General features: G+C 46.6%; 1 protein-coding gene across 7 annotated transcripts in view; it reads left to right on the top strand.

Annotated features, from left to right (window-relative positions):
- Positions 1 to 22,286, top strand: part of FLNB (filamin B) — a 139,769-nt gene that overhangs the window by 75,319 nt on the left and 42,164 nt on the right. For all 7 annotated transcript variants that reach the window (XM_019984290.2, XM_019984289.2, XM_019984288.2 and 4 more), the window contains exons 9-23: positions 922 to 1,059; positions 2,799 to 2,925; positions 3,891 to 4,027; positions 5,330 to 5,523; positions 7,430 to 7,543; positions 8,135 to 8,278; positions 8,530 to 8,653; positions 8,986 to 9,146; positions 10,294 to 10,384; positions 10,647 to 10,816; positions 14,082 to 14,199; positions 16,830 to 17,092; positions 18,537 to 19,134; positions 20,163 to 20,336; positions 21,449 to 21,611. In XM_019984290.2, coding sequence (XP_019839849.2) covers positions 922 to 1,059; positions 2,799 to 2,925; positions 3,891 to 4,027; positions 5,330 to 5,523; positions 7,430 to 7,543; positions 8,135 to 8,278; positions 8,530 to 8,653; positions 8,986 to 9,146; positions 10,294 to 10,384; positions 10,647 to 10,816; positions 14,082 to 14,199; positions 16,830 to 17,092; positions 18,537 to 19,134; positions 20,163 to 20,336; positions 21,449 to 21,611 — 2,716 coding nt within the window. The remainder of the gene's footprint in view (positions 1 to 921; positions 1,060 to 2,798; positions 2,926 to 3,890; positions 4,028 to 5,329; positions 5,524 to 7,429; positions 7,544 to 8,134; positions 8,279 to 8,529; positions 8,654 to 8,985; positions 9,147 to 10,293; positions 10,385 to 10,646; positions 10,817 to 14,081; positions 14,200 to 16,829; positions 17,093 to 18,536; positions 19,135 to 20,162; positions 20,337 to 21,448; positions 21,612 to 22,286) is intronic.

Raw genomic sequence — 22,286 nt, 5'->3', positions numbered from 1 at the left:
ATGATTTTATAATAAACAATCTTGTCTTCTGGAGTCTGTGACACCCTAGTGTATAGAGGGAGCCTGTCAAATATGCAGTGTCAGGTTTGGAAAGGAACCACCTGACATTTTACCCATTAATCTCCCATTTCTGTATTTAATAAGGTTGCTCATGTTACCAAAAAAGTCCCAGGCACATCGATGTCTTTTATCAACCTTCGACAAACCCCATGGAATCGTTTTGTGAACCTCTTATGTAGGAATGTTAGAAGCTACCTTTGCCCTAGACTTACAAGTTTAGGTTTTTTAACTGGATCCAGAAATCAAATTGAGAGTGGAGTTTACTCCTAATTATAGAGTAGCCGCCTGCATTCCAAGGACCTTGTAACAGCACTGATATGTTTGCCTGCCTTGGTTGAGGTGGGGTTGATCTGGTCTCTTTTTGCACCATCCTCTGGCTCTTCCTGTGGAAGAGAACAACATTTAGACTTTTAGAAACGACTGATCCAAAGTTTGGAACCAGGTCAGATGTTTTCAAGTGCTACATTTTCCAAGTAGACCTGAAAAAGCCCAGTCTTCCCAATTACTGGACCCTTGAGTATGGCAGTGAAGTTTGAGCAATGTCCAACCCCAGGTCTTAACTCTCTTTTACCACGGAGAGGATAAATGCCAGGATTCAGCAAATACCAGGAGTCCAGCGAATTCATGCTGTGCGCTCCTGCTTTCTTTGCCAAAGTAACTTTTCCCCAGTCCCTGGACAAAGTTATATTGTGTCTTTATTTGCTAGCCTGGTGTGCTCCCTGAAGGAGACCCCTGGTCTCGGGCAGCTGCTGCACACTGCAAAGCAAACGTTTTCTTGGCGGGTGGCTCAAAGTTACCTTGGCTTACTCAACTCAGACTAAAGAATAAAAGGTTAAATTGATGTCGAAACTGTGCTTGCAGCCTGCAATCCAAACGCCTGCCGGGCCAGTGGCCGAGGCCTGCAGCCTAAAGGCATTCGCATCCGAGAAACTGCAGACTTCAAGGTTGACACCAAAGCTGCTGGAAGTGGAGAGCTCGGCGTCACCATTAAGGGTCCTAGTAAGTGCTCCTTTGCTTCCCTGTCTCAGTGTGATTTCAGCTTGACAGCCATGACATATGGGTCTCATCACACAGCCAGTTCTGATCAATTTATCCCAGAGAGCTGTGTCAGAGATTGGAGGCTCTCTCTGCTCATGTAGAAGGAAACTGATTGTTTAGTAATGTCTGCCCTGGATGTGGGAACAGTGTTGGATTGACAGCCTCACATTATGTTAGGATTTCCGGAAAAAGAAATAAATATTGGACCTGGAACAGCAACATGAAATGGCCCATTTTTTTTAATCTGAGGAAACCTAGGCTCAGAGAGGAAGGGTCTTGTCCACAGTCACAAAGCTTTTAAGCATCTGAGCTGGAATTAGCCTGATCTCCAAAGCTGGAATAAGCCTGATCTCCAAAGCCAGTAATTTACCCCTCTACAGGTTACATTTTATAGACAATGAAATTATGGCAGATACCTAATTACTTTGATGAGTGCTTATAGAAGGAGAATAAATTCCCTACGATTAAGTCTTCTCCGTAGATAAATGCCACCTGTGGAAGAGTGCATTGCACCTTGCAACTCATTCTCGCTCTTTCTTGAGAAAGGAGACAGGGGAACAGGTATCTACTCTCTTCATGAGTTCCCCGCCCTGGGTCAGAGAAACAGCTCGACATTTTCCAGTTGTGAGTGCAGTAGCCTCGGCAGTTTTACTCCCAGGCTTTGTAAATCCTCGCTTCCTCTTCCGGGACTGTTCTCACTCCCCTATGTTCCTAACAGGCTGTGGCAGGAGTGTTCTGAGCTCCAGAAAGTTAATATTTGATCTCAGAGCACTGAGTTTTGGGGCAGCTGTGCCCTGAAGGCAGCCAAGGTTCTAGACTGCCCAGACCTGGAGTCAGGCTGCTCTGGGGCTGACCTCCCTCTTGGCTTGTTGCTACAGGAACTGAGGAGGCGTTCTTTTTTTTTTTTCTGACCTTGGATTCCTACTTGACTAAATGGCTTTCCCAGCCAAACCTCAGGGCTCAACATAAAACAAGTTCCTGCCTGATGGCTCAGTCTGGAGTTTGTGAGGTAGCCTCTGAAACCTGTCTTCTTGGAGATAGCATGCAAGAGCATTCTTGCTTTCATTGTCCAGCTTTAGTTGAAAAGGATATGCCAGGATCCTAATGCCAAATACTCATAAGCATTTACTCCTTCTACAATTTTTAAAAACTTTTCTTTGCCTTTTTTGTATTGGAATGTAGGCTTCCCCAGTGGCTCATTGGTAAAGAATCTGCCGATGCAGGAGACATTGTTGATTAACAATGTTGTTATATTAGTTTCAAGTATACAGCAAACTGATTCAGTTATACATACATATGTATCTATCCTTTTTGAAATTCTTTTCCCATTTAGATTATTATAGAATATTGAGTAGAGTTCCCTGTGCAATTTTTGTGGGCAGCTAAAAAGGATGGCTTTTTGATCATTGAAAAATATTACCTGCCTCAGGGGTTTAGGACCTCATAGGCCCCTCATACATGAGAAAGCTTTCTAAAGCCAGTGAGTTGGGAAATCTTCAATTTCCCCTTACTTTGAAGTAGACATGTGTCTGTTTTCAGCTTTGGAGTAACCTCCCAATTTGGGGTGGGGGAATCCCACACTCTGAGACCATCCACATGGTTTTATTTTGTGGCTGTTGCTATCTTTCTGTTCCTGTCTTATGGATTCTCGTTCTGAGTCTGGATGCCTATTGGAAAGACGGTGTGCTTCCTTCCCACAGAGGGTCTGGAGGAGCTGGTGAAACAGAAAGGCTTTCAGGATGGAGTCTATGCATTTGAGTATTACCCCAGCACCCAGGGGAAATACAGCGTCTCCATCACGTGGGGGGGACACCACATTCAAAAGAGGTGAGTCTCTAGCCGGAATTGTGTCATCTCCCAAGGCATGCTCGGCCCAGGACAGGCTTGTGGTGCTCATTTCCCAGGCCACAGGAGGGAAGGGGAGCTGCTCTGTCAAAAGCTTTTTTTTTTTTCTCTTTTTTCAGAACAGTACACAGTCATTTGGCCTGTTCTCAAATGCAGCAGAAAGTCGCTGTGGTTTCAGCTGCCTCGTTTCAAATCAAAAGCTGGCGGTTTAAAGCTGTGGGGAGGCAGACAAGCCAGGAGGAACAGTGATACAGAGCAAATGGGCTGTGTGTCTATACCCCTAATTTAAACAGATTCTCTTTCTTTCGATGTGTGCCTCTCTGTTCATGAATGCCATGGGTAAAATGGCAGGATCTGCTATGGTTGACATTAGAATCCTCACTGTGAGTGTGGTCAGGATGCGAGGGGCACAGTCTATAGCTCTGCCTTGTGGGCTTCACTTGCCTTCCCTGTATTCACATGCTTTCCAGCTTTCCTGGGGGCAACTTTAGGCTCTGAATAAATTCCATTTACTTCAAGAGATGTCTGTGTATATTTTAAGCTTCTGAGAATCTAAGCAATGTTTTTTAAATCTCCTGTGCCGAAGTTAAAGCACGTTTATTCATGTTTGAGATAAAGCATATTCAACCCAGTTTTTTTGTTTTAGCACTGGCAGCAGATGGAATGTAGGCACTCGCTTGGCCTTCCAGGGCTCACAGTCTGGTGTGAATACAAGGCAAATGACCAGGATAGTGCCAGGCAGTGTGGTTTGAAACAGTCCTATTACATGATATTGTTGACATAACAATGGTTGTGGGGGAACCTGTATGGAGGAAGGGCTTGGCTGGAGCTTGGGGCTGCAGATAAAAGGATAAGGCCAGTGGAAAGAGTGTGTATAAAGAGCTTGTGGTTGTATGTAGCCCTTTCTTTGCTTCTCTTTAATGCTTCCTCTGTTCCTTTCCTTCTAGCCCTTTTGAAGTTCAAGTTGGCCCTGAAGCAGGCATGCAGAAAGTCCGTGCATGGGGACCTGGCCTCCACGGCGGGATTGTTGGGCGGTCAGCGGACTTCGTTGTGGAGTCCATTGGTTCTGAAGTGGGGTCTCTGGGTAAGTGGAAGTGGCTTCTGGTGGCTGAGATTGCAGGGTGACTGAGTCACGTGTTAGGCTGTGTATTGAGGCCTCCTCTGAGCCTCCTAGCCTCCTGACCACCCAAGACCATCTCTGGACACTCCTGATGAATTGCAGTTCCCATGTTCTGCTTGTCCTCTGCCTCTGGCACCAGCATTCATGCATTCGCTAGACCATGAGGGCAAAGGCTGCCTGTGGATGTTGTGCCTAAAACAGTACCTGGAAAATAGTTGACACATGGAGGATATATTATTGACTGATCCTTAGTTTAGATGAATGAATGAAGTTTGCTGACATTAGAAATTTGGAAAGTGAATACTCTTTGGAGCATAGTTGAGTGTATTTTAAGTAAGCATCTGATGTAGATTTGATCATTTTAGAACAAGGGTCGGCACCTCTCCCTGTTAAGGAACAGATAGCAAATATTTCCGTATTGAAGGTCGTATTCTCTCTGTCACAACTATGTGACTGTCATTGTAGCCTGATAGCGACCATAGATAATGCGTAAGTGAAGGGGTGTGGTTGTGTTCCTTATTTACAAAAACATGCATTGGGTCAGATCTGGTTCAACAGTTTAATGATGCCTAGGTTAACAAATAGAAATAAGCAAAGAGGAAAAATTAGGAAATCAGATTTAATTTTTCTGTTTAGAGAAATGATAAACATCTTAGTATATCCTTATAGACTAGAAGCAGTATTAGACCTTTCAGTATATCCTTCTAGACTTTATTCCTGTACATAGGCATACAAATGTTGATCTGCTGCAGAAGTATCTTTATGTCTTTCTGCCTCAGGCGAATATAGGACTTGTCTCAATTTCCCATGGCATCTATGGAAATCCAAGGCGTGGATATAACTACTGTTAGGCCCTTCAGCAAAATAGCTGAAGAGTTTTGCTATAAAAACAATGCTGAATATATATCCTTGTATCTGACTGTTTACACACATCCTTGGTTATTTCCTTCAGATAAAAACCCAGAAGTGCATTTGGTGGGGGCAATGGGTGGGTATTGTTTTAAGGTTTTTGGCTCGTGTTACCATATTGCCAACAGAAAGATCTGCTGGTTGACCTTTCCGTTCAATGATGTTTAAAAAAAATATGTTAAATCCAACCTTCCATCTCTTTTGAAGACTTAGTAAGCTTGATTTTGTGGGAAAGGGACCCTAGCAGATATCAATCTTCTGGCTAGCACTTGGTTTTCAGGGAGGCAGAAGGAATGGGTTGGTAATAACCCAGACTAGATACCTTGTAACCAGAGGGTCTTCCCACCCCGTCCCCAGGGTTTGCCATTGAAGGCCCCTCCCAGGCGAAGATTGAATATGACGACCAGAATGACGGGTCGTGTGATGTCAAGTACTGGCCCAAGGAGCCGGGCGAATATGCCGTTCACATCATGTGCGACGATGAGGACATCAAGGACAGTCCCTTCATGGCCTACATCCACCCGGCCTCGGGAGACTACAACCCGGACCTGGTGAGTCAGTGTGTCGTGTTTGTATCCCCTCTCCTCTGGCTCCTGGCATCCTTTCCTGTGCCCACAGAGTTTCCTTGTGTAGCATGTGAAGAAATCACAGAGAAGAGCCTTTTAAAGCTTAGGAAGTTTCGGAAAAGACCTGAATTAGAAGCCTGGTAGTACCTCTTGGCGGCCTTCCCAGGTGGTTCAGTAGTAAAGAATCTACCTGCCGTGCAGGAAATGTGGGTTCGATCCCTGGATTGGGCAGATCCCTAGGAGAAGGAAATAGTAATCCACTCCAGTATTCTTGCCTGGGAAATCTCATGGACAGAGGAACCTGACAGGCTACAGTCCATGGGGTCGCAAAGAGTTGGACGTGATTTAGTGACTGAAAAACAAGTACCTCTAACATGTGGCAAGTAACTTACCTCTCTGGCTTCTGTATCGTCCTCTATAAAATGGGAACGATTCCAGTGGCTACTTCCTACAGTTTCTGGCATGATTCAAGGAGGTAACATGAACAAAACCAGCTCTTATTAGCATAGTGCCTGGCCCACAGAGGGGGCTCCATAAGCTACTATTTTTCTTGTACCCCAAGCATCCCATTTCAGTTTCACCACTTTCTATAGGTGTTATCTCAAGGTGCTCCTTAGATAAAGACTTGTTAATTTTTACCCCCAGCTCCCTTTCTCTTCAGTTGGAGCCGTGTTTGCAGTGTCTTCAGGAGCTTCTCTGAATCGTTTTGCAGGCTGATAAGCATGAAGTCTGAGCCAGCTGGGCTTTCAGCGGCACCCCCACCCCCCACGTGTGCTGTTTTTGGCCCACATGGACAGCTGACCGTAGGCTGACATCAGTCCAGCCTGGTAGCTGCTCCTCTTTGTCCAGCTGCTGGTTCTTTGCTCTCTGGGGGCTGCAGGCTGTTGGGATGTTGTCAGTGGGAAAGGCTCTGAACCCCCTCCAAGCAGGAGCGTTGAAACTGAGCACAGCTGGAGGTCTGTGCACTGGTTACTGCACACATTAATACAGGGAGCATGGGCTGGTGTGGGGCCAGGTTTTACAGTTCTTCTCCTGCATGTTTTTAAGTTCTAGGTTGCGTGTGTGTGTGTGTGTTCAGTCGCTCAGTCGTGTCTGACTCTTTGCGCCCCCGGGGACTGTAGCCCACCAGGCTCCTCTGTCAATGGAATTCTCTAGGCAAGAATACTGGAGTGGGTTGCCACTTCCTACTCCAAGTTCCAGGTTACGTAGCATTTTAACTACCATAACCATCCTGTTATGTAGGTACAGTAAGTCTCTTATATACGAATGAGTTCTGTTCTTAGAGCACTTTCCTAAGTCGAAGGATGTTATCCTGGGTGCCTCACTAACACAATCAGCTCTATGGTACTGTACTGTAGTAGGGCTACCCGGGTGGCACAGTGGTAAAGAATCTGCCTTCCAATGCAAGAGACGCAAGAGAAGCAGGTTCGATTCCTGTGTCAGGAGGATCCCCTGGAGGAGGGCATGGCAACCCACTCCATTATTCTTGCCTGGAGAATCCCATGGACAGAGGAGCCTGGTGGGCCACAGTCCATGGGGTTGCAAAGAGTTGGACACGACTGAGCATTCATGTATGTATGTACTGTAATAGATTTATAATACTTTTCATACAAATATGTACATAAAAAACAAACACAAAAAATAGACAGTTTTAATCATACAGTACAGCACCTTGAAAGGTGCAGTAGTACCTTACAACAGATGACATACAGGGGCTGGCACGCATATTCCCATCTTTGAAAGTTCACAACTTGAAAGTTCATGTGTAGAGGATACTGTACTGTGAAGCCAGACGTCGTTTCCTCTCTCCCCCTTCCCTGGGCGCCCGTCTTCTGATAGTGTAGTTAGCGCATTACAAAGACAGGGAGTCACTATTAACCCTTTGCCCCAGGTGCAAGCATACGGGCCAGGTTTGGAGAAATCCGGATGCATTGTCAACAACCTGGCTGAGTTCACCGTGGATCCTAAGGATGCCGGAAAAGCTCCCTTAAAGATATTTGCTCAGGTAAGTTTCGACCTGCCACCTGTGCAGGTAATTGTCAGGTAACGGGATACATATAACAGCGAGTGACCAGTCCCTTGGATCTTCAGTTTCCTCATTCACACGTTGCAAAAATGATTATTTATCTCAAAGGGTTTATGTGAGGACTAAAGGGGATTCTAATATGTAAAGCAGGGTGCTTTTCTCATCTTTATGATTTGTGTTCTGTGGAAATCAGGCTTGTCTGTTTCAGATCTCCCCGTAAATGTCCTGTAGTGTGGCTGTGATGGGAGGGTTTGTAAACAAGAGTGTAGCAAATATGTTTCTCTCATTTAATTGAATTTTGGCCCCAGGATTTGAAGGCAGGACTCACAGTTAAGAAGCACTGAGTGACCACGGCTTTCCTTTGGGAGACCGTTTGTTGTTAGCAATTAAAGATAATAAATGCACATAGTGTTTTATCACTTGTGTTCACTGTATTGAGAACATGGCCCATCGTAGGCGCTCCGTGAAATTTGGTTGGATGAGTGAGTGGTGATTTGGGAAGACCCATGACCCTGTTTGATGGAGACAGTGTGAGAGCCAGCTCTGTACTTGGCCCCTGCTCTTCTGCAGGACGGGGACGGCCAGCCTATTGACATCCAGATGAAGAGCCGGATGGATGGCACCTACGCCTGCTCATACACCCCAGTTAAGGCCATCAAGCACACCATTGCCGTGGTCTGGGGAGGTGTCAACATCCCGCACAGCCCTTACCGGGTAGGTTATGAAGTGGAATCCTGGTCGTGGTATGAAAAAGCCCGGTCCTGAGGCAGGTCTGGACTCCATGCTTGATGGTCAATGCAGATACATGGAAACACCATGCTTGGTGTGCCTTGGAAGATGGCGTGGCCAAAAGGGCCGGGTGCTGTCGATTGCCCCCACGTATAACGTTCTAACAACTGATGGTGTCTTTACTGGGTCCTCATGGAGCAGAACTTGATTACAGCTTTTATCCCTGTCCTCTCTAGGTCAGCATCGGACAGGGTAGCCATCCCCAGAAGGTCAAAGTGTTTGGGCCAGGAGTGGAGAGAAGTGGACTGAAGGCACACGAGCCTACTCACTTCACCGTGGACTGTACTGAGGCTGGCGAAGGTGAAAGGGGTTTCTACCCAGTGCGCTCCTTGTTGCTTCTTGGGAAAGAAGTTCTCTTTGTAACGTTTCAAGGGCAATGAACTTTGAACTGAGAAACAGTCCACCTGAATAGATGATTGTTCATCTAATGAGTGTCTGAGTCAGTTCGGTGGTGAGATCTTTGCTAATCCTCCGTTCCTGCTCCAAAACCCTGATTTGAATACCATCCCTTTCTCAGGTCACTTACTGGAAAGTTCCCAGCTGCTTTTCTGGGGTGTGAGCTTGAGCTGGAAGTGATTACATGGGACGTGCTGTTTCTTGTAAATCAGTGCTAATAGGCTGGTCTGTTCCAGGTGATGTCAGCGTTGGCATTAAATGTGATGCCCGGGTGTTAAGTGACGAGGAGGAAGACGTGGATTTTGACATTATTCACAACGCCAATGATACATTTACTGTCAAATATGTGCCTCCTGCTGCCGGGCGATACACCATCAAAGTTCTCTTTGCCTCTCAGGTGTGTGGGCATGGGTTCTTTCTGGCCACCTGTGTGTGTATATTTCCTTTTTTTTTTTTTTAGCAACAGAGAAAGTATCTTGAGAACTGTGCCCAATAGTTTTTCTCTCTGGTTGCTTAAAACCAAGAAGGAATAACAACACCCAAAACTAAAATGTTACCACTTTCTAATGAAAGTAGGGATGCATAGTCAGTCAGTGGTTGAAAGCCAGGCTCTGGAAAGAAGTTAGATTTTTATAAACTATCATCTAGTTTTTGAATGAAATGTAATGAATTTCTAGATTGTGTTCTACTTCATTGTCTTTGAAACAATGACCTTGGCCTCAGCCTTAATAGGAAGTGTTTAGAAGTTTCAAGTAGGGTTCATATTTACATGTGATAATGAAGACCAGGAGGAGCAGTACCCGTTTTAGGAACCATGGAATCTTGATGATTCAGATGCATCTTACATAAACATAGGGACCTCAGGAGAAAGCTCCGTGCCTCAAATATTGGTCTTGAGTTGGCTTCATCCATTTGACCTGTCCTGCCTTTATAGTATAAGGTGTTTTTTTTTTTTTTTTTCTAACATCAGATTTATTATATTTTTAAAAATATTTTGCCAGGAAACTTGACATTTGGCATCATAGTTGCCCGACCAGGGAGCAAAGCCATTGCCCCCTGCAGTGGAAGCATAGAATCTTAATCACTGGACCACAGGGAAGTCCCTGCAGGATTCTTTTGGAAGCATTACAGTCAGTGCCTTGCTAATCAGTTCCTTGCATTCCTCTAACCCTAGCTCTCTGCTGTCCTTGAAGGACATTTCCTTCCTTTGATCCCATGTATTATTGTTTGAGGTTTTATTCTTGTTAGTGTTTCTGCATCCTAAAAGTACTCAGCATTTGGTATTAAAGGCTCAGAGTTTTCAGGGTGGTTTATGGACACTCAGGACCTTTAACTGTGAGGTCAGGGATCCAGGGATTCATGAGTGACCACTGATGGCCCTTACCTGATGCTAGCATGTAACGACTTGACCGATCATTACTTAGAAGTTACTCACCACCCGCTAGACTGGAAGTGCTGAGGTCTCCCTCTTTGCTTTGGGCAGAAGTTTAAGCTCAGGCAATGGCTTCAGGGACTTTCCTCCTGAGACTGTATCTCTGCTACAGGAAATCCCCACCAGCCCTTTCAGAGTCAAGGTCGACCCTTCCCACGATGCCAGCAAAGTGAAGGCAGAAGGCCCAGGGCTCAGCAAAGCAGGTAAGAGGGCGTGTGCGCGAGTTCACCCTGGAAGCAGTGGGCCCAGGGCCGGAAGTGACCTGCCTCCCCTAGAGCAGGCGCTCTGTCTGGGCTTCAGTTCAGCAGAGGCTGTACTCAGCTGAGCTGCTGGCGTGGCTGAGTGCCAGCCCCTGTCTCCACCTCCTGCCTTCTGGAAGCTGCTGTTGATGAACCTGTCAGACTAGTTCTAAAAGTGAAACTCCTCCAGCTGAGCCTGTCTCCTCACTTCACTGTCTCCTCCCAGGTGTGGAAAACGGGAAACCCACCCACTTCACTGTGTACACCAAGGGGGCTGGAAAGGCCCCGCTCAACGTGCAGTTCAGCAGCCCTGGCCCTGGCGACGCCGTGAAGGATCTGGATATCATCGATAACTATGACTACTCTCACACCGTTAAATACACACCCACCCAGCAGGTAGGGCCCTGCCTGGCTGGGCTGGGTCACTTTGGACACCAGGGGATAATCTCGGCTCAGATCCGTGCTCCTATGTGAGAGAAGAGATTCACCCTTTCCTTATGAACCTCTCTAGGAATGCTGACACAAAGCCTGGCTGGTTCTACCAGGAGGGCCAGGAGGCTTCCCCAAGGACCGGCAGGAAGCTTGCCGTCCCTCCTCACCCCAATTTCCCGCCTCCATTCTGGGTTTTAGCAGAGAAATGCTGAGCTCTTGAAATTGGACCTAGTGTCTGCCTCTCTCTCATAGACATTGTCCCCTCCTTACCAGCTGCCTTTGAGTCTTTTGTTAGTTACTCAGGGGGAAAGAATCGCCACACCTCTGTTTATCCTTGCTGGTCTTTTTGCCTTACCTCACCCTTTTTTTACAAGGGGGTACAGTGGGGTCTTTCTCAAAGAGCTTTTAGTCCCTCAATCCTGAAGCAGTCCTTCAAGGTCTAAATTATTCCCTTTTACAAAATAGAGGAATACAGACAGGATTTTGTCATGCCACGTGCTTTGCTGTTTGTTCTAGACAAGAAGGGCCTACAAATCTACCTCTCCATATGAATTTATGCCTACTTGTTTAAAATGTTGTTTTGATTCATGCCTACACCTCTAGGGTCTGTGGAGCATGTACTCCTGTAGAAAAAACTAGATTATGCTACTTCTGCATAGTGTTTCAAACAGTCACTCCAAACCTCTGAGAATCCTTCATTTTTTAAAACAATTTTTGACAATGATTATTATTTTTTGACCACACCGTGTGACATGCAGGATCTTTGTTCCCCAACCAGGGGGTGAACCCACACCCACTGCAGTGGAAGCGTGAACTCTTAGCCACTGGACCACCAGGGAACTCCCCCTTCATTGCTGAAGCAGAGCCCCGCCTATATGAGAAATGCCATTTGTAAGAGAGGAAGGGCAATGTTTTCTGCCAAAGCACTGTTTAAGAAGCATCACTCCTACCCCGGGCCTTGTCAGTGAGGACCTCGCTGGAGTGCAGTGGGGCAGAATGAGGGGTGCAGTGAGGATGAGGGAATGGTGTGGGTGTCCCCGTGCAGTGGGGGCTACACATCCTTGGAGATGGAATCTTTTCTATGAAAACCTCCCTGGCGGTGCGAGGTTCTCTAGGGCAGGTTCTTGTGTGGCCTTTCATCTCCATGTCTGCTTCTTTCAGATCCTGTGTCTATATACCTTTTTGTGTTTCGGCAGAGCTGCTAGAAATTAAGTTGCCGACATCAGGACAGGTTTTGACTTGCACCCCCAGAAAGGACTTTGGAACTACCATTGCCCTGTCTCTATGGTTTCTTTCTGTCCTCAAGAGGGTTCATTATTAGTAATGGTAAAAGGGAAGCTCTCGTAGGTGAATGCCGTTTTCTCATTAGGACCTCAGTGCTATGTAGGTCATTGTTTTCCTGCTGATGCTTATCAGGGCTGATGGAAGCCTCAGCACTGGCGACACCAGCTCGATAGCATCTTTGTTTTCAGTTCTCCACATTCCTGAGGAGAAGGTACATGGCCACGCTCACTGGTCAAGATCACAAGATCATAAGTTCTTCTAAAAACATTCTGAGACCCTTGATCCTGTATCTATAAGCCTTGTTGGGTTTCGGCTGAGCTGCTGGAAAGTGGCTAAGTAGCAGATGTCAGGGCAGCCTCAGGTTTTGACTTGCCCCCTCAGAAAGGACTTTTGGACCCAGTGCTCTATTAGTAATATGGCATTACTAATAATATTAGTAATATATGTGTATATATTTTATTTACTTATTCATTTTTGGTTGTGCTGGGTCTTCGTTGTTTAGTCACAAAGTCGTGTTTGACTCTGTGACGCTGTAGACTGTAGCCCGTGAGGGTCCTCTATCCATGGGATGTCCCAAGCAAGAACACAGGAGTGAGTTGCCATTTCCTTCTCCAGGGGATCTTACCAACCCAGGGATGGGACCCACGTCTCCTGCATTGGCAGGTGGATTCTTTACCACTGAGCCCCCAGGGAATCCCTAGTCGTGGCATGCAGGATCCTTATTGCAACTGAGAACTCTTAGTTGAGGCATTTGGGAATCTAGTTCCTTGACCAAGGATCAAACCCAGGGCCCCTTGCATTGGGAGCACAGAGACTTAGCCACTGGACCACCAGGGAAGCCTTAAGATGTGACACTCGTGGGGCAGGGGACCCAGTGGTTTTGTGCAGAATCCATCCTAGAAAGTCAATACTCCCTCCTTCATAGAGGCAGCTCATTTTTATCTTGGCTTTTCCCTGCTTCTTTATTACAAAAGGAATATAAGAAAATATTCCACAGGTCAAAAGCTGCACCCTTTTAAAACTCCATCCGTGACAGCTTTCAGTGGGGGCTGAATTTCAGCCAGCCCTCTGGCGATTCCCCCTTGCTCCTTACCCTCCCACATCCTCTTACGTGATACCCAGACGTTTGAGGTGAGGACAACCTTAATCCGCTGAGACAGCTGTGGGTTTTCATGGGGCCTTGGTGTGGATGGAGGCACTCAGCCGACCGTGGCAAGAGGAAGCCAGCCGTGAGTGGGCCGGGACTGGCCGTGCCTCCTCGGCCACAGTGCTGCTGGCAGGGGGCCTGCTGAACCCATAGGCACAGTCCACCTTCTCACTGGCAACTCTTCTCTCCTTGACATCGATGTGGGAGTTTCCATACTATGCAGGGGGTCTTAGAACAGCTCCAGGCGAACTCTTGCAAATTCGTTTTTGCAGCATAGTGGCCTGAAATCCCAGGCCATGGGAAAGAAAGATTTTGTTCAGTTAGAGGCCCCCAGACAACCCTGCCTTGCCCGTGGCCGGGCTGGGTGTGTGTTCGATGAGGAGCTTGTGTGGCAGAGCATCTGGGACTCAGGTTCAGCTGCCACAGGTGTGAGGCCTGGCTCACACTTAGGACAAGTGACTTCATCTCCCTGAGCTGTAGTTTTATTGCCTGGAAAAATGGTGACCACCTCTTAGCACCATTTTCAGATGGAATTGAGGAAATGCTTAAAAGCACACCTCAGTGGTGTGCTCTTGAAGCTGTCCCTCTTGTTGAGAGTTGCTTTTTTTTTTTGGTCTGATTTTTATGTCATTCTTGCCATGGGGCTAAAAACTTAGATATATCTGAGACACCTTCTAAATCTGCTGGGGTTATATACCCTGCATTTCTGGGAAGAATGAAAATCCTGGAAGGCAGGTTGAAACATCGAGTGAGTCTGTTGGTACCCACGTGTGTCCTTGGTTTTCTCTCTTGTTCCAGGGTAACATGCAGGTTCTGGTTACATACGGTGGTGACCCTATCCCTAAGAGCCCATTCACCGTGGGTGTGGCTGCTCCGCTGGATCTGAGCAGGATAAAAATTAATGGACTGGAAAACAGTAAGTGTGTCAAGAGTGGAGGGGGAGACGGGTCATTGAAGAGCAGTCAGAGTCCCTTCAAAGACAATTCGCAGAGGAGCAAATTTTGCCGTATGAGACTCTGCAGTCAGGCAGACTCGCGATTGAATTAGGGCCGTGCTGTGGAGTAGCTCTGTGACCCTGCCTGTCCCTTCACCTCACTAAGCCTCCCTTTCCTCCTTTGTTCAGTGGAGGTCGGGGAAGAAGACTCACAGGCCTATTGTGAGAATTAAACGAGCCAGTAATTCAGGAGCTGACTCAGAGGCAGCCCTCAGTAACTGCTGGCCTCACAGGGAAGGTTTTTATGACAAGGGGAATTGGAGGCATGCCACTTTCCGCTAAATGTCTATTGTACCAACTGTTTTTGATCACTGAATCTACCTTAGGGTCAACAGTCGAGCGTAAAAACCAATGCCCAGGCACTCAGAAACCACAACTATGATGCATCTCCCTATTCCTATCCAGATGATCCTTTAGTTTGTTGGGGATCTTATTAGTACAAGCTCATTTCACGTAATGAAACAACTGAATGAATCAATAATAAAGTAAAGAGAATAGCATAATAGAGGCACTGATATGCTGCTCGCTTAGCTTCTCTAGTTTAACACATGATCACAGAGTACATCATGAGAAACTCTGGGCTGGATGAAGCACAAGCTGGAATCAAGATTGCTGGGAGAAATATCAATAACCTTAGATATGCAGGTGACACCACCCTTACGGCAGAAAGTGAAGAGAAACTAAACAGCCTCTTGATGAAAGTGAAAGAGGAGAGTGAAAAAGTTGGCTTCAAGCTCAACATTCAGAAAACGAAGATCATGGCATCTGGTCCCATCACTTCATGGCAAATAGATGGGGAAACAGTGGAAACCGTGGCTGACTATTTTTCTGGGCTCCAAAATCACTGCAGATGGTGACTGCAGCCATGAAATGAAAAGACGCTTCCTCCTTGGAAGGAAAGTTGTGACCAACCTAGACAGCATATTGAAAAGCAGAGACATTACTTTGCCAACAAAGGTCCGTCTAGTCAAGGCTATGGTTTTTCCAGTAGTCATGTATGGATGTGAGAGTTGGACTGTGAAGAAAGCTGAGTGCCGAAGAATTGATGCTTTAAAGTGTGGTGTTGGAGAAGACTCTTGAGAGTCCCTTGGACTGCAAGGAGATCCAACCAGTCCATCCTAAAGGAGATCAGTCCTGGGTGTTCATTGGAAGGACTGATGCTAAAGCTGAAACTCCAATACTTTGGCCACCTAATGCATCTGTACATACTTAACTGCCAACAGAAAATGTTTAGCAAAATTTACTTATCACTAAAGTTGCCCTGAGATACTCGTATGTCTTCAGCTTCCCTTTTTGCCAACAGTGTATCTTGAAGAACATTCATACCTCGATCCTTTTTTTGGCGTAGCCACAGCCTGGCTGCATTTCAGTGGCATGTGTTTTCCTAGTTTCGGGGTCACATGGGGCTGTGTATACACCCATAGGACAGCATTCTTGTGCTTATGAGGGTTTCTCTGGATTTTGGGGGAACCCTTGGTGAGCACTTTCAGGGTGCTGTGACCCAAATGTACAAGTTGTGAGTGAGGCTAGCTCCCAGATCCAGGGCCTCTGAAGCAAGAGTTTGATGCTGGCTTTTGTCCCTGGGGAGCAGCCACTGTCTAATCCTTCACGTGTCCCCTTGGTACTCCTTTCTCCAAGACACTGAGGATTTTGACTCAGACTAGGATGAGAACGAAGCCAATTAGAAAGAGTCCTTGGGATGTGGATCTCTGAGGCCTCTTTGTTTGTGGCTTGACACCATTCATCTTGGCATGCCCTGTATTGCCCCAGTCAGGACTTCCATGGGTTGTGCTAGGGGCCCTGGGCTCCCAGTGCTTTTGTTTTGATGCAAAGTCCCTTCCTTGTTATTGTCAAATGGAACACATGGGTGTTCTGTGGCCCTGCTTTGCAAATACTTTTCAAGTATCAGCACAGTACAGAGAGTCACTTCTCAGGACTTGCTTCAGTGCCTCTGCGTTGGCCAGCTCTGTGACTTCTGCCTTCTTTGGCTGTAGAACGGAATTTGCTGCCAAGAACCAGTAAATAAAACATTGGCTTCTGGGAGTGTTTTGATGCAAAGTTAATAATGAAAGTAGGCAGAGAAGCGGTAACAGTATCAGGTTATAACTTACTGCAGATCATGGGTCAAGTCAATTTAGATCAGTGTCCCAGCTTTGTGGTCTGTGAGATAGGTACCCCAGATGACTCACTTCACACCCCCTGCCCCCCAAGTCTCAGTTTCCCTATCTGTTAAATTCTTTGGTTGCTAATACATACACTGCAGGGTTGTGATGAAAATTAAGAGAGATGATATGCTGTCCGCATGCCTGGTATAGAAAATGCATTCAGTGCATGATGGCTGTCATTATCATCAGTGGTTACTTCATGTTTTTGTACTGGTTATTATTGAGGCTAGAATGCTGATTATCCTTATTCAGTCTTGCCTCTCATCCTGAGTCAACCGTTTGTTGCAGAAGCTGAGAAAACATTCCGTGTCCAAGGAACCATGTCTGCTCTCAGCAGTGTTTTTCCTGCAGGGTCAGCTCATCCTTCTGGCTTGTTTCTCTTTGCAGGAGTCGAAGTTGGGAAGGACCAGGAGTTCGCCGTGGACACCAGGGGAGCAGGAGGCCAGGGGAAGCTGGACGTGACGATCCTGAGCCCCTCAAGGAAGGTCGTGCCGTGTCTGGTGGCACCCATGGCAGGCCGGGAGAGCAGCACAGCCAAGTTCATCCCACGGGAGGAAGGGCTGTATGCCATCGACTTGACCTATGACGGACATCCTGTGCCCGGAAGCCCTTACATGGTGGAGGCCTCGCTGCCACCTGATCCCACCAAGGTCAGTTTTTCATTTTTGTTCCAGAACGTGTCGTCTCTTGGCAGATGTAACAGTCCTTCTTCGGTTCTGCCTGGTGAAAACCTTTAGAAAAGTCTTTTGTAGTCAAAGGCAGTTCTAGGTTTTTCCTGGTTATCCACGGGTTAAGACTTTTTGCCCTCAATGTAGGGGGTGCAGGTTCAATCCCTGGTCAGGGAACTGAGATGCTGCATGGCCCCCCCAATAAAAAAGACAACACCCATGAAATTAAACTGCACTAAAACCATTAACAAAATAGAGAACAAGCCCATAAGTCAGTTCTCAGTGACTGATAATAGCTGTCTCCTGTAATCCAGCATGAAGGGTCCTATGCGAAGCTGGGTCCTAGTCCTGCTCCTCCTCTCACTCTGGCTGTGAACCTTTGGTGAGGGACTCCTGTCCTTCATTTATCAGCATTATAACGGTACTCCCTGCAAAGTGGGCCTTCAGGGTGAGGTCCTATGGTGGGTGTGGAGGCCTCAGTCTGGCGTCTGGCACATGCAGTGAGCTCATCCTACACAAGCTATTATAATGAAACTTGGCTAATACAGAGAAAAATAGATTCTTCTCATTATCATGTCTTCCTTGTGGCCCTGAGTCAAAAGTTCCAAAGTATTTCCAGTGTTCTGCATGGCATGAATCCTATAAAAGTGTCTCATTTGTTGAATCTCACATGAAAGCCCCATCCTCTCCCTCTTTTAAAAGCATTTTTTTAAAATGTTGTTCTTTTTTTTTAATCTGACTTTATCCTTTAGAGCAATTTTAGGTTCATAGTAATATTGAGAGGGTGGCACAGAGATTCCCCTCGCCCCACATGATAACCTCCACATGGTCACCACCCTCCCCAGGGTGCTACAGCTGTTACAGTGGATGAATCTATGCTAACATCGTTGTCACCTGAAGTCTGTAGTTCATGTTAGGGTTCACTCTTGGTGTTATGTGGTCTATGCGTTTGGACAAGCATATAATGACATGTATTCACCATTACAGTTTAGTATTTTATTATGTTGAATTTGTTGAGGGAGGTGTGGCAGCCAAAGCCACAGTGAAATCTACGAAAGGCATTCAGCGAGTGCTCAGCCCAGGAAACTGGAGTGCGTTTGTTGGACTGGATGTTGGGTGTCCAGCTTCGGCACTGGAGGCGAGGCTGGCAGGACATGGGACCACGCCTCTGCTGGGCCCTTCCATGCTGAGTGAGTTCACAGTCAGGTCTCCCTTTGTTGGCCATTTCAGCGTCCACTAAGGGAAACATGGCAGTAACTTGGCACTGTGGGTGAGCAAGTGTGACACATTAGTCCCCAGGGAGAAGGACCACTTCATCCAAGGGCAGTTGAGTGCCGAGTGCAGGCTTGGCTGTTGAAAGCAAGGCTTGCTCGGTGGCTGATACCAGCATAAAGCCAAGTCTGACTTTTATCCTGTGTTCAAACAGGTGAAGGCCCATGGTCCTGGCCTCAGAGGTGGTCTTGTGGGCAAGCCTGCCGAGTTCACCATCGACACCAAAGGAGCTGGAACTGGAGGTCTCGGCCTAACTGTGGAAGGCCCATGCGAGGCCAAAATTGAATGCTCAGACAACGGCGATGGGACCTGTTCTGTCTCCTACCTCCCGACAAAGCCCGGGGAGTACTTCGTCAACATTCTCTTCGAAGAAGTCCACATACCTGGCTCTCCCTTCAAAGCCGACATTGAAATGCCTTTTGACCCCTCCAAAGTCGTGGCGTCTGGCCCGGGCCTCGAGCATGGGAAGGTGGGCGAGCCCGGGCTGCTCAGCGTGGACTGTTCAGAAGCTGGGCCAGGGACCCTGGGCCTGGAAGCTGTCTCGGACTCAGGGGCAAAAGCCGAAGTCTGTATCGAGAACAACAAAGATGGTACCTATGCGGTGACCTATGTGCCCCTGACGGCCGGCATGTACACGCTGACCATGAAGTACGGCGGGGAGCTGGTGCCACACTTCCCCACCAGGGTCAAGGTGGAGCCCGCCGTGGACACCAGTAGGGTCAAAGTCTTTGGGCCGGGAATAGAAGGAAAAGGTAGGTTTCGTGAAAAAAGAAGGAGGCCACCAGAGTAATAGGGGATGCCCCTGAAGCTCAGAATGTCAGGGCTGCAAACTCAAATGTCTGCAGAGATCAGGCCAGGGAGAAGAAAACTCACCTGTGGTCTCTGCATCAGCGAGTGGTAGAGGAGACCAGAGCGGAGGGGTGAGCACGTGGTGTTTCTGATGCCCAGCCCCACTTTCTTCAGAATCCCGGCACTGTCAGCAGATTTCCCCCGCCTCTTTTCTTTCTGGCAAAGCTAGAGATCTTAATTTTTTTTTCTTTCAAATATGGATACAGAACATATTGCATTTTTGGCACTTATCTGAAAAAGGTTTAAAATGTGCTGCTGGCTGATACCGCTCTTGCTGTCTTCACCCTTTGGCCTGTCCTGAGTCTCACGTTTCTCTCAAGAAGTGGGCAGGTGGTTATGTTGTTACTTGGGGAGCCTACCCTGAAAGAATCATCTTTTGCCAGGGAGATTGACGGTCGGGGGGAGGGGCATTAATATTCCTGATTCTGAGACAAAGAAACTGGTTGTTTTAGCAGTCACTGAAATTACAATAAAGTGCTGAGAACCATGCCTCTAGGGTTTGCTGCCGAATAAGAGGTGTTAGCTACATTCTTTCTGTTTTTTTTCCTTTTTGGCCACACCACACATGTGGGATCTTAGTTCCCTGACCAAGGATACAGCCTGAGCCTCCTACCGTGGGAACTCGAAATCTTTTTTTTTTTTTTAATTGGAGGATAATTGCTTTACAATAAGAAGCTTAGACTCTTAATCACTGAACTGCTGAGACAGCCTCTGTCTGAGATATTCATTCTTTTTAAAAAATATTTTTAAAAATTTATTTGTATGGCTGTGCTGGGTCTTAGTGGCAGCATGCAGAATGTGAGCTCTTTAGTTATGCCACAAGGGATCTAGTTCCCTGACAAGGGATCAAACCCGGGCCCCTGCATTGGGAGCTCGGAGTCTTAGCCACTGGACCACCAGGGACCTTCTTACCTGTGTGATTGTTCTACAGACGTGTTTCGTGAAGCCACCACCGATTTCACGGTGGACTCACGGCCCCTGACGCAGGTCGGAGGCGACCACATCAAGGCCCACATTGCCAACCCCTCCGGAGCCTCCACGGAGTGTTTCGTCACAGACAATGCTGATGGGACCTACCAGGTGGAATACACGCCCTTCGAGAAAGGTGAGTTGTCTTCTTGGAACGTGATTCTTGCTTAGATCTGTGCTAGACCGCCTCTCCCGGTGACTGGCGCTAAGTCCAGCCCCCTATGCTTTGCCTGCCTCAGCAGAAGTATGGGCACAGTGACTGGGGAATGTGGAAACCTGCCTCCCCAACAGAGCCCTCTGCCTGCTTGGTGCCTGGTGTTTTGGCTCTGTTGTGTAACAACAGTTGGGCTGACTTTAGCCTCAGACTCATCTGAGCAGGTTATGGGGTGATGTCATGGCATGTTGCTCATTTGTGCAATTTCTTAACATGATTCTTCTTAAAATTTATTAATTTTTTGCTGTGCTAGGTCTTCGTTGCTTTCTTTGCGTGGGCTTTCTCTAACTGTGGCGAGCAAGGGTTACTGTTCTCATTGCAGTGGCTTCATTGTTGAGGAGCATGGGCTAGAGGCATGTGGCCTTCAGTAGTTGGAGCAGACGGGCTCAGTAGTTGTGGCCTACGGACTCTAGACTGGGGCTCAGTAGTGGCACACGGGCTTGATTTCTTCTTGGCATGTGGAATCTTCCCAGACCAGAGATCAAACCCTAGCCCCCTGCATCAGCATGCAGATTCATATCCACTGCACCTCTAGGGAAGTCCAGTTTCTTTCTTAATATTAGGAATTATTAAAAATTTTGATAAATCATAAAATCATTAAAAAAATATAAGCAGCATATGTCCTCATTCCCTGTGTATATAATCCCTGGACGTTATAGTGTAGATATTTTCTGTTTCTTTTCGTGAATGCTTTTCTATTTCATGGCTTTTCTTTGTCTTTTGATTAGTGACTGGGTATTTTGTCATATCAAGATGGTGTGTTTAAGATGACTGTCTTGAAAATAAACTTAGGGATATTTGCTTGGTCAGGCCTTGTGTGTGTGTTAGGAAATGGGATTGGTATGTGATTGCCAAGTGAACAAAAGCATAAAGAGTTTGTATTTTTTAAACTCAAATCATAGCAGCATTGCTATTTATTTAACCTGTCCTTTCCGAATAGCTTGAAGTAGCACATAGACTTGAAAGCTAGAGTGCTATTTTCTGCAGACAAGTGGCTCTTATGCAAGTAAAATTTTTTGTGTTGTGTTGAACAGGCCTTCACGTAGTGGAGGTAACCTACGATGACGTGCCTGTCCCAAATAGTCCCTTTAAAGTGGCCGTGACCGAAGGCTGCCAGCCTTCTCGGGTTCAAGCTCAAGGACCTGGATTGAAGGAGGCTTTCACCAACAAGCCCAACGTTTTCACGGTGGTTACCAGGTAAGCAAAGGCCTGGGATTTGTGTGTTGACTCTGTAAAAGGAGAGTAGCCCTAGGTATTTTAAGTGCTCTCAAAACGTTTTATAGGTGTATCATGGTTTCCCAACTCTTTTTTTCTTTTGAATTTTCTCTTTGTTTTGGGGTATAGCTGATTAACAATGTTGTGTTAGTTTTACGTGAACAGTGAAGGGACTTAGCCATACGTATATATGAACCTTCTCTCCCAAACCTCCTCCTATCCAGGCTTCCATATTACACTGAACAGAGTTCCGTGTGCTATACAATAGGTCCTTGTTGGGTTTCCATTTTAAATGTAGCAGTGTGTACGTGATCTTCCCAAACTACCCCTTCCCCCAAGCAACCATAAGTTCGTTTTATAAGTCTCTGAGTCTCTTTCTGTTTTGTAAGTAAGTTCTTACTTACTTATGATTTCCCAACTTTTGAGAGGCTTTTTATTTCATGATTTGTGAGACATCTTCCTCTGTAGAGACTTATTACAGAGGAAGACCAGGTATGCTTTTAAAAGTACCAAAAAGCTGTTGATAATGGTCATAAAACTGCTGAGAAAAGCAGGCCTAGATGGAAGCTCATTAACTTGATAATTCAGAAATGTAGAGCCAATGTCATAGTTAAGTGAAATATTAGAAGTATTCCTATTAAAACTGGTCACAAGTCA

The sequence above is a fragment of the Bos indicus genome, chromosome 22 (genome assembly GCF_029378745.1).
Source record: "Bos indicus isolate NIAB-ARS_2022 breed Sahiwal x Tharparkar chromosome 22, NIAB-ARS_B.indTharparkar_mat_pri_1.0, whole genome shotgun sequence".
Lineage (NCBI taxonomy): Eukaryota > Metazoa > Chordata > Mammalia > Artiodactyla > Bovidae > Bos > Bos indicus.
The sequence above is the reverse complement of the archived record's forward strand: the minus strand, read 5'-3'. Positions and strand labels throughout refer to the sequence as shown.